At 31.6% G+C, this 16052-nt stretch overlaps 1 protein-coding gene across 5 annotated transcripts in view; it reads left to right on the top strand.

Annotated features, from left to right (window-relative positions):
• MAP4K3 (mitogen-activated protein kinase kinase kinase kinase 3) overlaps positions 1–16052 on the top strand; it is a 195992-nt gene that overhangs the window by 121048 nt on the left and 58892 nt on the right. For 2 of the 5 annotated variants that reach the window (XM_020976955.2, XM_020976959.2), the window contains 7 exons: positions 539–597; positions 2054–2116; positions 7569–7627; positions 10016–10048; positions 13809–13847; positions 14089–14142; positions 15828–15870. In XM_020976955.2, the coding sequence (XP_020832614.1) occupies positions 539–597; positions 2054–2116; positions 7569–7627; positions 10016–10048; positions 13809–13847; positions 14089–14142; positions 15828–15870 (350 nt within the window). The remainder of the gene's footprint in view (positions 1–538; positions 598–2053; positions 2117–7568; positions 7628–10015; positions 10049–13808; positions 13848–14088; positions 14143–15827; positions 15871–16052) is intronic. The other 3 variants (XM_020976957.2, XM_020976956.2, XM_020976958.2) reach the window with 3 other exon arrangements.

Here is a 16052-nt window from a genome sequence, read left to right as displayed (position 1 = left end):
CTTTTGAAATTACTCTGTATGTACTGGATGTACTTTCTATATGTGCTGTATCTCATCAATGGAATGTAAACTCCTTAGGGGCCATGATTATTTTGTGATTGTCTTTGGATCCCCAGTGCCTTATATTTCTTAGGCACTTAAATGTTGGTTGAATTGAATTGAATAGTGGAACGCTGTCCGACTGCACTTTGCCCTACCTGAGGTGATTATGTTGACTGGATGGCTAATAGTAAGACTGAACAAAGCAGCAAATGAGGTCCTGGTTTTAAAGAGTCCTTTCATTATCCGTTATTTTAAAAAATTGTCAGTACTGGAAAGGAAATTTGTAAGATCTAAAGAAATGCCAGTTAAGTTTAATATCTCCCACCCCCTTCCTTTCTGTGTCTCTCTTCTCCTCCTTTATAAGAAACTTCTTACTTTTTTACTGTTAGGCCAGTAGCACAGCATTAGAAATTTAGCATTTTTTGTCACTGAGTAACATTTCAATGCAATTACTCTTAAGAATTTTTTTTAACAAACTTTTTTTTCTTTTTGATAGTTGGGCAAGTAAAATTTGATCCGCCCTTAAGAAAGGAGACGGAGCCACATCATGAGCTGGTAAGTAATATAAGCTGTGATTGTTAACTCTGATGATGTATATATTTTGTTTAATCTTTGTGATATACCAATGTTGCCCCCCCCCAAAAAAAAGTGTTGGTAATATTTATTAAAGCATTTGGGAAGTGTAAGGTAAGCAGTTTCAAAAATTGTCAAATTTGTTAATAAGATTGATTATCAATTATTATAGGTCATCTGGACTCACACATCACTAATAAACTAGTGGAATAACTTTAATGGTAATTTTAATATTCTTTGTTTAAACTTTTTTTTAAGTTGACCCTTTTTTTCCGCTGTTTATATGTTTCAGTTTTTGTGGCTGGATTTTCTTGTGTACAGTAAGGTATTAACTTCCCAAGGGTTTAAATTAGAATGTTGTCCCAGTAAAGATTTCATTTTCAAACTAAATAATGTCTTTAAGCACAGAGGTCAATTTACAAAACTTTAGTGTAGTACAGAATATGATCAGAGTGCTAAATTTAACTCAGTTCTTAAAGTAAACTAAACTGAATGACCTGTTTTCTCATCTCTGCCCAGATGCACTGGCTGTGTGACCATGAGCTAGTCACTTAACCTCAGTGCCTCCAAGTCACTGTTTTTAAATGCAACTGTTAATTGCAGGCCAGTTGCTGTTTTTTGAAGAGTTTTTTCAATAGTAGTTCCCTATAGAGATGAAATCACAGGGTCAGAAAAAAAAAAAAGAATCTGCCCTTCGTTCAAGTTTTCCTAAGATATTTAGTAATGTTAGACACATTCTTAAAAGGGAAATTACTTAAAATAATTCAGATCATTTGTGTTATATTAAGGAGGGAGTTGAAACTTACTTTTTAAAATTATACTTCCTTGACAAAATCACTACCTCCAATAAAGCTTTTTATATCCAACTTGTAAATCTATCTTAAATCTAGTTAATTTTTTACCTTGTTATAGAGTAGTGACAGGAATATGAGTATCAAGGAATAAAGACTGAGGAGGCAAATTTCTTATTAATATTTAAACGTACTTGGTCAGTTTTTTTACACCAGCAGAGGGAATCTTTAGCTTTCTTGTGGAAATTGTCCAATTCAGTACATAATCCACAGAAGAGTAAAGGAAAATTCATTTATGATAGCTAGGAAGTATAAGTAGAGGTGGGAAATATCGAGAAAATTGAAATGAAATTGACAAATGCTAATTGTGTTTTGTTAAGGCAGCTTTTGTTCATTTTGCTTCTTCCTACCTCCTTAAGTTGTCATTGTGTGTATTCAAACCCTAAACTAAAATTTTAATATTTTCATGCAAAGTTTATTGTAGATGCTTTTTCTGAAGCTCTTTAATATAATATAACTTTGCATTTGCCTTAACAAAATTATGTTGGCAGGACTTATCCCACTTGTGAAAATTTCCCTTTGTGTATTTGTGGCTTTTGTTCTGAGTGTAAATAACTTGGGTTTCTTGGTCTCTGTCTGCTAAACAGCCCGACAGTGACGATTTTTTGGACAGTTCAGAAGAAATATACTACACTGCAAGATCTAATCTGGTATTTCTCATCTTCTGATTTTCTTTGTCAGCATTGGTTTTGTCTTATATTTATTTTCTTTACAAAGCACTTAACATTTTGTCTGGTTGCATCATGTTAATTATTTTTAGTAGTTTATTTTGTTTAGCATTAGCAAACTACCATATATTAAGGAGTAATAATTTTTACTGATCCAGATATAATTTTTCTCTGGATAAATTGTTATTGTTTTTATGATGACTCAGTATTTACCTTAACATTTATTGTTTGTACTCAAACACAAAAGTTAATTTGGCAACACTCATATATTTTCCTTTTGGATGTCTCTTTACTGTTTTAATGCAGAGTGTTTTCCACATACTAAAAAGAACAATATTTTTTAAAAACTTAATCACTATGGATGATTTTTTTAAAAGAAGAATTATTGGGCCATGCTCAGTTTTCTTACACCAACACTTTATATTATCCTACACTTGTCATCACTGAAGCCATTGGTAGTAAGAACATCTGAACATTTAAAGGAGATTATTAGAAGTTGAATGTGACTGGATAAGGTAACAGATATCAAACTAAATTTAAAGTCTTCTCCCTCTGTCCTTAACCCACCTGTAAAAAAATTATGTGTCTTATTCCAAGGTCCCGTCTTTGGGTGCTTTATACATGTCTCTTGGACCTAAAATATAATTTTCATGAATTCAGTTCAGTTCGACAAGTATTTATTGAGTACTTTATGCATGCTTCAACTGTGCTAGACACTGTAAGGAAATCTATGGCATAGCTCTTTGACCTTTGGAGTCTTGTGGGGGAAACAGAACTGAAACATATTACAGCACAAGATAGAGTCAAGTGCCAAAGTGTGTGATACAGACGACCAGCACTATAGGAGTCAGAAAGAAAGATGAGGGTGGGCCAGAGAAGCTGGGGTGGCATCTTGTCAAATTGTAGTCATTTCATAGAATTTCAGAATGGAAAGGGTAGTAAAGATTATCTAATCCAAACTCATTCTCTTGAGGTTAGGAAACTGTAGAGAGCTAAGATAAAAAATTAGCACAACTAGTCAATACATTGAAAGAGTCCGAAAGCATGTGCAGTGGGTACACCTGTGGACTTTCCACCTCCATGGAGGAGTGGATTGGAGGTGTCTTCTCATATCTTTCCTCATTCACATCCCACTTCATCTCTATGATTTTGTTACATGTACTTTTGATTTATTAATGCATAGCTTTTTTCCATTTACATTGTTGTGGTTACTGTGCATATTATTTATGCACACTTACATGCTAACAGATCTGAGAACGCAAAAATAGGATTATTTCAAAAATATAAAATACTCAAACTCTCAGAAGACCAGATAGAGATCTTAAATAACTCAATCTCAGAAAAGCGAATAGATATCCCTCTAAAGGAACTACTGAAGAAAAAATCAGAATTCTCTCAACCTTTTACAGTTTTTTAGAATTCTGTTAAATTTTTAAAGAACAGTTAGTACTTATACTTCACATTATTTTCAGAAATTAGGAAAGAAAGCAACCTGCCAGAGTCCTTTTATCCATCATGAAATAGAAAAGATATGTTGCATGTCACCCCTACCGGTACTACCTTTTCCTAAGTTTATCTTTTGACGTTTACCTAGTGTTATAATACAGTTAATCAATATTGAATGCCTTCCACATAAAAAACATGGTATATGAAAGTTTATTCTCATAAATCATTGAAGAATGCCAAATTTAAGTATAGTATGATTTAGAATAAGTTGTTATAAAATTAATGTAAGGTAATCAATCTTGTTTGCCTACTTATTAAGACAAAACTAGTTTTGGAATTTCACAGAATGTTCTGAAATTTTACATGTTATGAAACTTTTAGACTGCCAAATTTCCTTTTTAAAAGTGTAAATAAAAAATCCTCACCACACTCTAGTAGTCTAATAATACTTGGTCAATTCGTCTTTTGCTTCACACTATTTTCTGACATTGTTAAAAATCAACGTTTCACTGTGATGTAATTCAATCATTAGGTTCACTTCTGATAGTCTTGTGATTCAAGTTTTTTTTTTACTTAATTAGCCTTCTACAACAAATCTTATGACTTTTTTTCTGTCAAATTCAATGTTTAGCATTTCTTTGACTATCCTGAAGACATCCTTATTCAAACCCTACTTTTCTCAAATATTATAGTAAAACATTTTTAGCCTATTGCTTTCCTTTATTATTGGAGTGTTTTTGCTAAAATATTTGTTTCATATTTTTAGACATTTTATCTTACTATGTGTAGACTTCATTTTGGAAGATTTCTACCATTGTATAGCTACCTTGATAGAACTCATCCTTTCTGTTTCTGTTGTTCCATTTCAAATATCTTTCTTTTCTCTCCCAATTCTTTTTTTATTAACTACCTCACTTTTCTTTAGGTCTTCCAAATTTTGGAAGTTATTTTTCAAATGAACCATTTAAGCTATGACTTTCTGTCCCTTTTAAATGGGTCATCTTGGACTTCGATTCCTAGGGTTAGGTAAATTGTAGGCCAACAACATCTTCCTGTCCCCATGTTTACTAATTTATCTTTACTCTTTATGAAGCCAAAAATAGTCATTGATTAGCAAGTTGTTATCTGATTACCACTACCAGATTATTTTTGTCCATCTGTCCTGGCCCACATGTCATTAGAAGGTACTCTACCAAGTAGTTAGGTTTTTTTTCAGCCACAGAAACTCAGAAAGCCTGTCAACTTAGGCACAAGGTTTGTACTGTGCATTATGGAGGAGATATCTGTACCAATGAGATTACAAATCCTTGAAATATTTTTTAAATGAATTGTTATTATCTTGAAGAACTTCAAGGTAGCAATAAAGGTTATTTTATTTTTTTCATTTTACTCCAAATAAATATTCCACTGTTCTTTTCAAATTCTTTATCTAAAAAATACTTTAAAAAAATCTTAAGATTATGTTGAATATAGTATTATCACCATCATGGGCTTTTGTACCATAGTTTCACATGTCTCTGTCATGTTTATTTTTTCTTTACTGTGTGAAGTGCTGTCTAAATGAAGTGGTAAAGTAAATGATTGTTAATATGTGAACATTTCATATTTAGCTTACTTTTAATGTTTGGCCCATTTTGTAGATCTCTCTTTATCTAAACTTGCCTTTGTAACCACCCATAAAAATCTGTTTGCTTACATATGCTTCTTTCCACTCATTCCAAATTTTGCTGAATTACTTATAAAATTCCACTTACGTGATTTCAAGTCTACTTTTTTCCTCCTTTCCTAGAAGATCTCTAACCTCATTTGGTAATTATTATTTTTTCGCTGCCAACAAATTTTTGTTATTAATGTAATCAGGTGATCCTACCACAGTTCTTAATAAAATTGACTTGCTTGGTGCTTATGCAATCGAAATTATTGCTTTATTCTGTATAGTTTTTGTCCACTTCTGTCATATGTGAAAAGACTACAGTCTTGGAGTTAGCGTAACTAGCTGAGCTAAAGATGAACATCCTTAGGGAATTTTGCCATTTTTGTCATTCACATTATTCTGGTAGATAGGTGTTATCTCTAAGTTTATCTAAGATAGATTATCTCTAAGTTTAGGAAAAAATATCTGGGGTTAGAATTGTATCCATAGTCATTAGGACTTCTCATGGTAATAATACTAATATAAAAATGTGTTTTTTAAAGAAAGTTACAATAACTAAAAATAAATAGTACCAAAAAGGTAAAGAGCTAAGGAAAAGTTAACATGAAGAATTTTGAATACCACATGCAATTTGAATTCTTTTTTTATTGTTTGCAAGCACTGGGATAACATTTTGATTTTATCCTTTTAAGAAATATCATAATAAGTAAAATGGCTTTATTTTTCATTAGAATTTCATATGTATATAGATATATAGATATAGATATATATAGATATATACATATATAACTTTTTAACTATAGAGTATTTTATTTTCTTATTGTCTCTGGTAATAAATTACATTATTATGTATAGTAGATACTCCACTCACCCTGGCTGCAAGAAAAAGAAAAGGAAGCAGATTTAAGCTTTGTCTAAAGCAGTATATGCGTTTTCAGTTTCACTGAAAACTTTTTGACAGATTTCAGAAAGCAGATTTTATAGAGATTTTTCACTTCTGTGAAATGTAAAAATAAATTATCCTAGCTTATATCTCTGAACTTACAGTGTTTGTGGTAGAGAATTGTATTTATGTATCCTGCTAGGCCAAAGATGCAAAATTTATAGAACAGGAAAACTAATATAGACAACAGTTAATGCCACCTTGAAAAAGAACTATAAATTCATTTAAAAAAAACACCATAAATGCAAATTATACTAGGAAAATAAAATGTTAAATATTTAGCTCTATAACACTTTTTGAAATACAGTGTAAATAAGGGCTATAGGCTCATCGGTGGGAGAAGGCATCTTTTGACATGCCCTCCATGGTCATAAAAACCATTTTAGTTCCTAACCAAATGCTTGGGTTTGAATTGTTTGATTTTCACTCTTCCACAGCTCTGATACCTATAATCCGCAAAGGTGTAGCCAAGGTGGCTTGTACTGATATTTTCAGTATCACTAATGCCAGGCATAAATCTTTTGAGCACTAATAGGATGTCTGTACTATATATTTAGCTTAATAATAGATGTCAGTATACTTCTGATTTTAAATTATGGAATGTTTTAAATTGAAAAGCAAGTTTTAGTATTCAGTTGTAATTTCTAATGATTTGCCCATTAAAATATTAGTTTACTCCTATAAAACATTGAAAAACTAAGCCTTTTACAGGCTTTGGTCTTGTATAATCTTACAGATTTGTTTCAAAGATGCAGCTTATTTCTTCTCTTTTCTTTTATTTATTTTTTGTTTGTTTGTTTGTTTTTGGGCAATTGGGGTTAGTGACTTGCCCAGGGTCACACAGCGAGTAAGTGTCAAGTGTTCAGTCTGAGGCCAGATTTGAATTCAGGTCCTCCTGATTTCAGGGCCATGCTCCATCCGCTGCGCCACCTGGCTGCCCCTTCTTTTCTTTTTTTTAACCCAGGGAAAATAAAGCAGAAGGTGATAGAAAAACACATCTATGTTTTGTTTTATCTACCAAACCAAACCAAAGCGGTCCATCATTATTGTGCTTTGTCATAATACCTAGTTAATTGTAACTTGGTCTTAAATGCAATTTTTAAAATAATTTCATTTGTAGTTGTTTTAATGATCAGGTTTAGACATGAATTATATTAAAATGGCAATTGTTTATGTAGTCTAAGCACTTTTAGAAATAAGTTTAAAATATTTATAACTACAAATTCTTAGTTCTTTTATTATAGGTCTTTAAATATATTGCAACTTTCAAAACATAAGCAATATAGATTTCTTTTTATCTATAATTTTATTCTTTCGGTATAATGTATAACTGAGTTCTGGTTTTAACATGGCTTTTTCATCTTACCAAGTATTTTACTTTGTAAAATTAGGATCTTCAACTAGAATATGGACAAGGACACCAGAGCAGTTATTTTTTAGGTGGAAATAAGTAAGTAAAGTTTTTATTAATGCAAAATTGAGAATTATTTAAATTATCTTTACTATTATAATCGGACCAAAGTTGTAATTATTCTGTAATAGAGTGTTTTTAAGTGTTAAGATTTATATTATTAATAATAATAATGACAATTTTTTGTACATAGGTGGATCAGTTCAATATTTTTAGAAAAGGGTACTTCACAAAATGACCAGCCCCTCACTATTATAAAGTGAAATACAAAACTCCATTTTAAACTAAATATAAGTGACAATTCTTATTTCCATTAGTCTTCAGGCTATAATATGTTTTTATTCCATGAGTAACTGAACCATATAACTTGACTTAACCTAAAGACTAGAATTTTATTGGGACATTGTAATTTGAAGACAGGTCAGAGATAAAAAATGTGATGGTAAAATTCCATTTCATCTAATAATAACCGCCTTGGACAGATTCTACAGTATTCCAAATTTCAAACCACAAAGGAGCATGAGTATCAAATTGTTGTTTATATCTCTTTTGTGTCAATCAAAAAATATTGTTATACTAAACTCTAGAAAATGAGGACCCAAAATCTGTATGAATACTAAAGATCATCAGTAATACAGCTTTGAAAATATTTTTTAAACCTAATTGACTTCATTCTTTTAATGGATTCCATTAATTCTTGATGTTTTCATTATGTTCTTTACTTAGTGCCCTTTTTAGAGATAGTGTGCATATTTTAATTCATACTTATATTTGATTTACCCCCTCAAAGAATTAGTAAAATGGTTTCTGTATGTTTAGTCTATTTCAGAATCTTTAACAAAAATCCCATTTAAGTTACCCTCTAAAAGTTTTTTTATGAGTCAAATCTGTGTTGTTTGTATGTGTACGTTTTTCCATTTCTGTCCTAGAACATTTTCTCTTTTAAAATGTCTTCTTATAAGTGGTATCTTGAAACAACTTGAAGAGCATTTTGTAATCATTGCGTTACTTTTGTTCCTTTAATTTCCAGAAGCCAACATCATTTTAAGGTTTTTTGTGCAGCATACAGTAGTAGAGAGGGAAACCATGGAATTAGAAATAAAAGACCAAGGTTTGATTCCCAATTCTGAAACTTAATACCTTTGTGATGCCAAGACAAGCGCCTCTCTGAACTTCTGTTTCCTCCTCAGTAAAATAGGGATTATAATACTTGGACTGTCTACCCCACAGGGCCAGCCTAAGAAAGTGCTTTTCAAACCTTAAACTTCTATATAAATTTTTTTATTCTTATACTTATTCACAAACATATCAGGTATGTACTTTGATTCATTGTTTTCTAACTTGTATTAGCTGCTGGAAAGCAACAAAAAATACTCCCATCTAGCCTTTTAAAAGATCTTCTCTAAAAGAAATAGTTAATATATTCAAGTATATTATGTTTTTCAAATATAAATGTGTTTTTAGCTCATTTGATTTTGTTCTTCAATAACTGTTAAAACTTCTGACTCAAATTGTATGCCACAAACTATATTTCTCTAGTTGTATAATTCATAAATTACAAATATTCATCTTTCATGAAAGTGAATCACATTTAAATAGTTAAGATCTCAGTTGTCAACATGTTCAAGCAATCTTTAGTTTATATTAATACTCAAAATAATTTAAAATTTAAAAAAATCTAGGGCTTAGATTTAATATTATGCATCATTTCCCCATTTCTGTGTTTGAAAACAGACAGTTGGAAAATAGCTTCTGAATACTAATAGTTTTATTGGCCTCTATAAATATTAAAAATCATGCCTTGATTGAAGATCACTTAATTATGTCAGACTTGTCATCTCTCCCAATATAGACATCAGTTTTCTGGAACACTAACTTTAATCCTTTTAATCTAGCTGGTTACTTAATTAACTTTAATTTAAACATAATTTGTATTAAATATGCAAAATTATTCTATAAATATATTTCTTATATTACCAAATATGTAAAAAATCCGCTATATGAAAATTAGATGCAGTTATTATTTCTAGTTGTTTTTATCTTGTTGGCAGCTAGAACAGTCATATCTAGTATTATATATAAAACCCAAAAATTTCTGGGTATCATATGGCTTGGTCTAAACTTGAGATTGCCCTTTTGAGCAAATCGTAACATAAACATCAATTGAGGGCAAATAGTTTTACAAAATTGTTTAATTCACTTTTTCTGTTTTAATAAATAATTTACAAAGTATAATAAAACCTTACAGAAGAATAGAAAAATGCAGGATCAACAAATGACCTGTTGCCTTTAATTAAGAAAGGTGACTTTCCACTTTTTGATTGTGATAATTAAAATTATTTATAGTGTAATTTATTTTGACTAGGCAAAAAATTGTTAATAATTTTCACAACCTTCATTTTTTGATTAATTGGATCACTGCTTAAGGAATTGTACTCTATATAACGATTCACTGGCAAGGTAGGTTGGCCAAAAGTTGTGCCTTTTGGCTATGTTTTGTGTACAGGTATATTCCATACATGTGACATGAGCATGGATGTAGCACTCCTCTTTATTGTATTTACTTGTGTCTGCTTTGTTCTTGTGACTGGGCAGTGTTTTAAAACTCAGAAGTATTTCCTGTTCTTTCCATAGGTATTCAGGCAGACAGATTTCCACTTGTGGGTTTCTGCCTATTCTGAAACAGGCAGGAAGTACCTAATTAGAACTACAGTGTAGTTATTTTTGTTTCTGTTTTTCCCAAAGAAAGCAGAAGTGCTCTTAACTTCTTAGAAGTGATGATACTGTTCTCTCCATGCATATCATATTTGGTATTTTATCTCGTAGTGGATAGAATTAACTTCCTTTGGCCACTTAACTTAAGTTTTGCTAAAGTATTGCTTTTAAGAGCCAAGCCCCACATAAAATGTGTGTGTGTGTATAAGAAAAGGAAAAAAGATAAATTATTAAATCTGATGATTAATCATTTAAAGTCTTTTCTGTTATTGAAAACAAAATTAACCTGAAGTCCTCTTTGGTGATTGCAGGGAGTGAGGTTATTTTGACACTGAGTTAGGGTTAAGGTACATTTACCTAGTTTCAAAGAACTGGTACTCTTGGGTGCCAATTTCCAGTCATCAGGACCAGGTTCTCTCCTTACTTGCTTAATTTTACTTCTTTTAAATTTGTGAGCCTTGTTTCTCAGGTTCCTGAGTTTTGAATTAAATGGACTACCCAATTAAGTCTAGATAAAATAAGTGCTTTAATGTACTTTGATGCTTTAAGGGATTATAAGTATTTAATTACTTTCATGTTTTACTTTTTTCCAAAATTCCAGAATCAGAGCTTTCCAAATAAAATCTTGGTAGGCAAAATATGTCTAAAATAAGTGAAAATTAATAATGTTTGGAAAGAATCAAATATTGCCTGCTTAGTTCTACTATCCTGTTATTTCTCATGCTCACAGAATATGGAATATGCCGGCAAATAGTTTATTAATCTTGACAATGGGTCACTCTCTCACATCATACACTTTTTTTTAATTAGTCATTCAGTCAACAAGCAGTTATTAAGCACTTGCCGTGTGCCAGGCATTGTGTTAAGTGCTAAGGTTACAAAGAAAGATAAAAGACAACCCTTGCTTTCAAGGAGTTAATGGAATCAGGAATTCATGACTTCCACAGCCTGGTGAAGAAAAGGTGTCCAAGCCTTAACTTTTTAAAAATGACATTTATGGGATTTCTAGTAACTTTATTAATCCCTTTTTTCCTATTCTCAGAGGTCTAGCAATAGGAGAGAAGATTATAGTACTCATAACACCTCTCTCTCTCTCTCTCTCTCTCTCTCTCTCTCTCTCTCTCTCTCTCTCTCTCTCTCTCTCTTTCTTTCCCCCCCTCCCCCCCTCAGTCTTGAAACATTGGCAACAATTCTAACTATTTACTGAAAAAATTTAAACCTGTATTTTTTATTTCCCTTGTTAATATTTTAAGATTCTAGGATAAAAATCCTCCTCTATCCACTACTAATTAGCTCTTGCCTGAAATTCTGTTATATACATAAGTAAGAAAATATTAACGTCCCTAAAGCAAGTTTTTGTTCTATTTATAGATGTCAGGTCCTTGACTTTAAATCAGGAAGACAGGTTCAAATACCACTTTCTATGCTTCAATAACAGTAAACCTGCACACATCACTTAACTTTATGTGTATTGGTCAACTCCCTGTGTCTTAGCTGAGTTGCTTTGTACTTGAAGGGGGGAATTTCCAGACTGGAGATGACCCATACTGACACTATCATAGCTTCTTTGCATTTTCAGTGACCTAATATTTAATCTAGAAAAGTACTTTAAATGCTCCCTCATGGATACTAAGCTAATCAGAAACACCTTGTACTAGCTATAGTATTGAAGAGCTTTGTGAATTAGGAAAATCAGCTTACTTTCAGGGCTTCGATGTGTTCTCTTACAAAGTAGAAATAACTAGGGCTTGAAACTCAGAAGTTTATCTATCTCACCTGATATTTGAAGGTGATTACACATTACCTATTGAAAATGTTAGTTAACTGCTACTTTGGTTTACTCATCTGTAAAAGAAAATTGGAATATATGATCTTACAGGTTCCTTCTACCTGAGATCCTGTCCTTAAACATCCCATCCTGTCCTTTTTATACTTCTTGAACTCTGTCATTAAACATCTTATTTTTAACAGTTCTGAGGGAGTTGACTAAACATATGAAGCATAAGGTCACTAAAGTATGTCTCGCAACCTTGGTCGCCAGCCTCTCTTTGCAGCTCTATTTTACATTTAGGCTCCACACACTCAAAGTTACAGCAGTATCGCCCTTTCTTATTCTTCCTCTCATAGGACACTGCATTCTCCCATTTCCACACGTTCACAGATGCTTGGAATGCACTCCTTCTTCACCTTCACTTCCTTGACTTCTCCCTAGTTCCTTTCAAAGCTCAGCTAAAGCTCCATCTTGACGTCAAAAGCCTTTTCTGATTGGCCTTTTTCTTTCCACCAAAAAAAAAAATGCCTTGTATCTGTTTTCAGTATATATTTTTTTGCTTTTATGTGAACATGTTGTTTCTTGATAAAATGTGAATTCCATAAGGGCTGAGACTGCTTCCTTTCTGTCCCCGGTGCTCAGCATCTAGTAGGAGCTTATTTAACCTTAGAGAAAACACATTGTGTTAACCATAACTTTTATTTTATGGTAAATCAGGAAATAAATTCTTATTAATCTCTATCCCTTCAATTTTAGGAAGCATATTTGAGTTATTATAGAAGACATGGTTATTTACTCATTTCACTGTCGCATGAGTACTTTACTTTTTGTATCCTGGACCCCTTTGGCAGTCAGGTGAATCCAATGGAGTCTTCTCAGAATAATGTTTTTAAATGCATAAAATAAAATATATAGGATTACAAAGTAAAACTATAATGAAATAAAGTTATAAAAAAGTTTTTTTTAATAAGTTCAAGGACTCTAGGTTAAGAATCCTTGCAGTAGAGGATTTTGCGATAAGAATTAAGTGGTCTTTGGAAGGCTTTAGTATTCCTGTTCCTCTCCTGGCAATAAAAAATCTTTGAAATGGGCCTAAATGTAGTATCCTTCCATTTGGTCTAATTCAGGCTCAAACTCCCCAAAGTGTAAATTTGTTTGCCAGTACACCCCTGGAGAACAGTTTCTACAGGTAAGTAACTTTGTCTTCTGTGAAAGCAAAGTGCTGCTACATTCATGTATTCACATCACATGCATGCATGCTTTTGCAGAGAGGTCCGACATGTTTCATTTTGTAGGATTGTCTGGGAGCATGATTTTTGAAAAATGTTATATTCTTTATTTTGAGAAAGAGAAAATATTAGGTGAACTCTTGTTTTCTCAGTTATCAATCTTAAAAATCCCTGAAGATAAGCCTGAATTTTTTTTTGTCATTCTTAAATGTGACTTTCTATAGTCTTCTCTTTAAACTGGTATTTTTTTCACTGTGTATTAAGATCCCTTTATCTATTTATCATATTTTAAGTTGGTAGGCAAAATTAATGGTAATCCATCACTAAATGTTGTTTTAGTGCTTAAAGAGGAGAAAGAAATGCATCTAGCTTTTTTCATATATTCTTGAAACTGTTTAAAGATATAAATGGTGCTGTTTTTGTATATCTCAAATGATAAAAGTCTAAGTTGTTTTATCTTCTGCTTGTATATGTTTACTGAATGTTTTTGTTTTGATTTTCAAAGGAGTCTTTTGAAGTCTGTTGAAGAAGAATTACATCAGAGGTAATTTTCATCTGTACTATTTTTAAAAATTTTATACACTTATCTTTGTCCGTAATAATTTCAATTTGCCTCTTTGTAAAAAACAAAACCAACAAAATCAAGTTTTTTCTAAGCTAAGTATTTACTAAGTATTCAAACTGGTATTTTTTTCACTGTGTATTAAGATCCCTTTATCTGTTTATCATATTTTAAGTTGGTAAGTAAAGTCCTTTCAGCCATTTTATTTTTCTAATCTCTTTAGGGGACATGTGGCACATTTAGAAGATGAGGAAGGAGATGACGATGAATCTAAACAGTAAGTCCTTAAAATTTATCTTATATGCCATTCATGGTGAGAGTAAAAGATTTCATATTGATTAAACATTATATATAATAGTATAATTTTCAAAGCAATCAGTAGTCTCAGACTGTACCACTGTTTCTTTCTTTGCTTTTCTCCATAATTGTTGATTGCCCACATTTTTTAAAAAAGTTTTTCATTAAAACTTTCCCATGAATCTCAGTTGCTGATTTAGTAGCCTTATTCTCTTCAGTAAAGCTATTATTAGTTTAAGTTTTGTTATTAAACATGATTGAGTTGAACAAACATCTATTAAGGACCTACTTTATGGGAAGAGAGAGAGAGAGAGACAGAAAGGGAAAGAGAAAGAGAAGACAGAATAAACACCTGAAAAGGGCAGCTTGGCATTACTGATCCTGTGTATCTGCCGGCTGGATACACAGGATTACCAGTAGGTAATCTTAACTGTCCCCTTAGCTCTCTTAGAACTATAGGTTATGGACAAGTTGACAATCTGGTATTATTAGAAGGAGTTTCCACTATGGGAGTTATGACATCACAGATTCAGATGACACATGAAGTATTTAAAATAAAATCTACGTGTGTGTGTGTGCGCGCGTGCATATGCGTTCATATTTATATAGCTTTAATGCCTTAAAACTACACTGAGACTTTTAGGAAACTCTGTACTATACATATATGTGAGGAAATGGGGAAGGTTTCATTTTAAATACTTCATTTTTTCAAGAATCTCTAATTTCATTGGTTTAACCATTCCTTCCACTGACAGATGATATCATAAACTATAACTTAGTAGATGCTTTTTAAGAATCTGTTATGGTCAAAACATTCATCATCCTCCATGGTGGTGGTGGTGATAAGCCTCTCCAAACTACTAATCTATGCTTGATTCATGAACATCAGACATAATTCATAGCTAGTCTCACATTCACAGCCTGTCCACTTTGATACATCCCTTGAGAACCCTTGAAGAACCTAGGGCAGGCTTCATGCCATGAGAAGACATTAAAGCAGGGCTCTAGTGGAGATCATTATTGAATTAGATGGATGATCTACAAGGTCCCTTCTCACTTTAAAATTCCATAGAATTCAATGTTTTTTTAAAAAGTTAAGTGCCTATTATGTTTATGGCACAATTTCAGATGATGTTATTAAATGAATATTTTTAATAAAATAAATTCTGTCGTGTAAAAATATATATTCCATATCTCTCAAGTACTTCAGTTGAAACTAGATAAAGTTTTTATAAGTTCTTCAGCATTGTTATTTCATGCCTAATGGTAATAGGAATTAATTTTATAGTGTGAATATTCTCTCAAACGTCATCTTGCCACGCTTACCTAAATCTTTTTCAAATTTTGCTTACATTTTCATGTTAACTAATTATCCTGCAAACAGTTAAAAATTGGAAGTAATTTTCTTTTCCAATTTTAATTACAGTATAATATCTAAAAATTTTGAAAGCATATCTGCTCCATAGATTTCAAACTGACATTTCATTCAGTAGATTTATAAAAATCTTCAGGATCTGACAAAGTATCCATCACTTATTTGTACTGTGATTTTAAAATGAAAAACTTAGACTATTCCTTTGAGCTTAAAGAAAAATTACATCTGGTGATATTGTATTTCTAAAACTTCATATGAAGGTTCTAATTTTACAGTTTACTGTTTTTTAGTTCAACTATGAAAGCAAAGGTTCCACCTCCTTTACCACCAAAGGTAAGTAAGTTTATTTTCTTTATCAGATTTTGGAGATATTTAAAATAGTTCTGTTCTATTACTTTCATTTTTTAAATTTAATATTTTATTTTTCACCAGTAACATGTAAGAACAATATTTAATTTTCTTTAAAAAATTTTTTTGAGTTCCATATTTTCTCCCTGTCTCTCTCTCCTCCCCGC

This window comes from Phascolarctos cinereus, unplaced genomic scaffold, assembly GCF_003287225.1.
Source record: "Phascolarctos cinereus isolate Bilbo 61053 unplaced genomic scaffold, phaCin_HiC Scaffold_2;HRSCAF=192, whole genome shotgun sequence".
NCBI classification, from domain to species: Eukaryota; Metazoa; Chordata; class Mammalia; order Diprotodontia; family Phascolarctidae; genus Phascolarctos; species Phascolarctos cinereus.
Note: the sequence above shows the minus strand (reverse complement) of the source record. Positions and strands in the feature narration are given on the sequence as shown.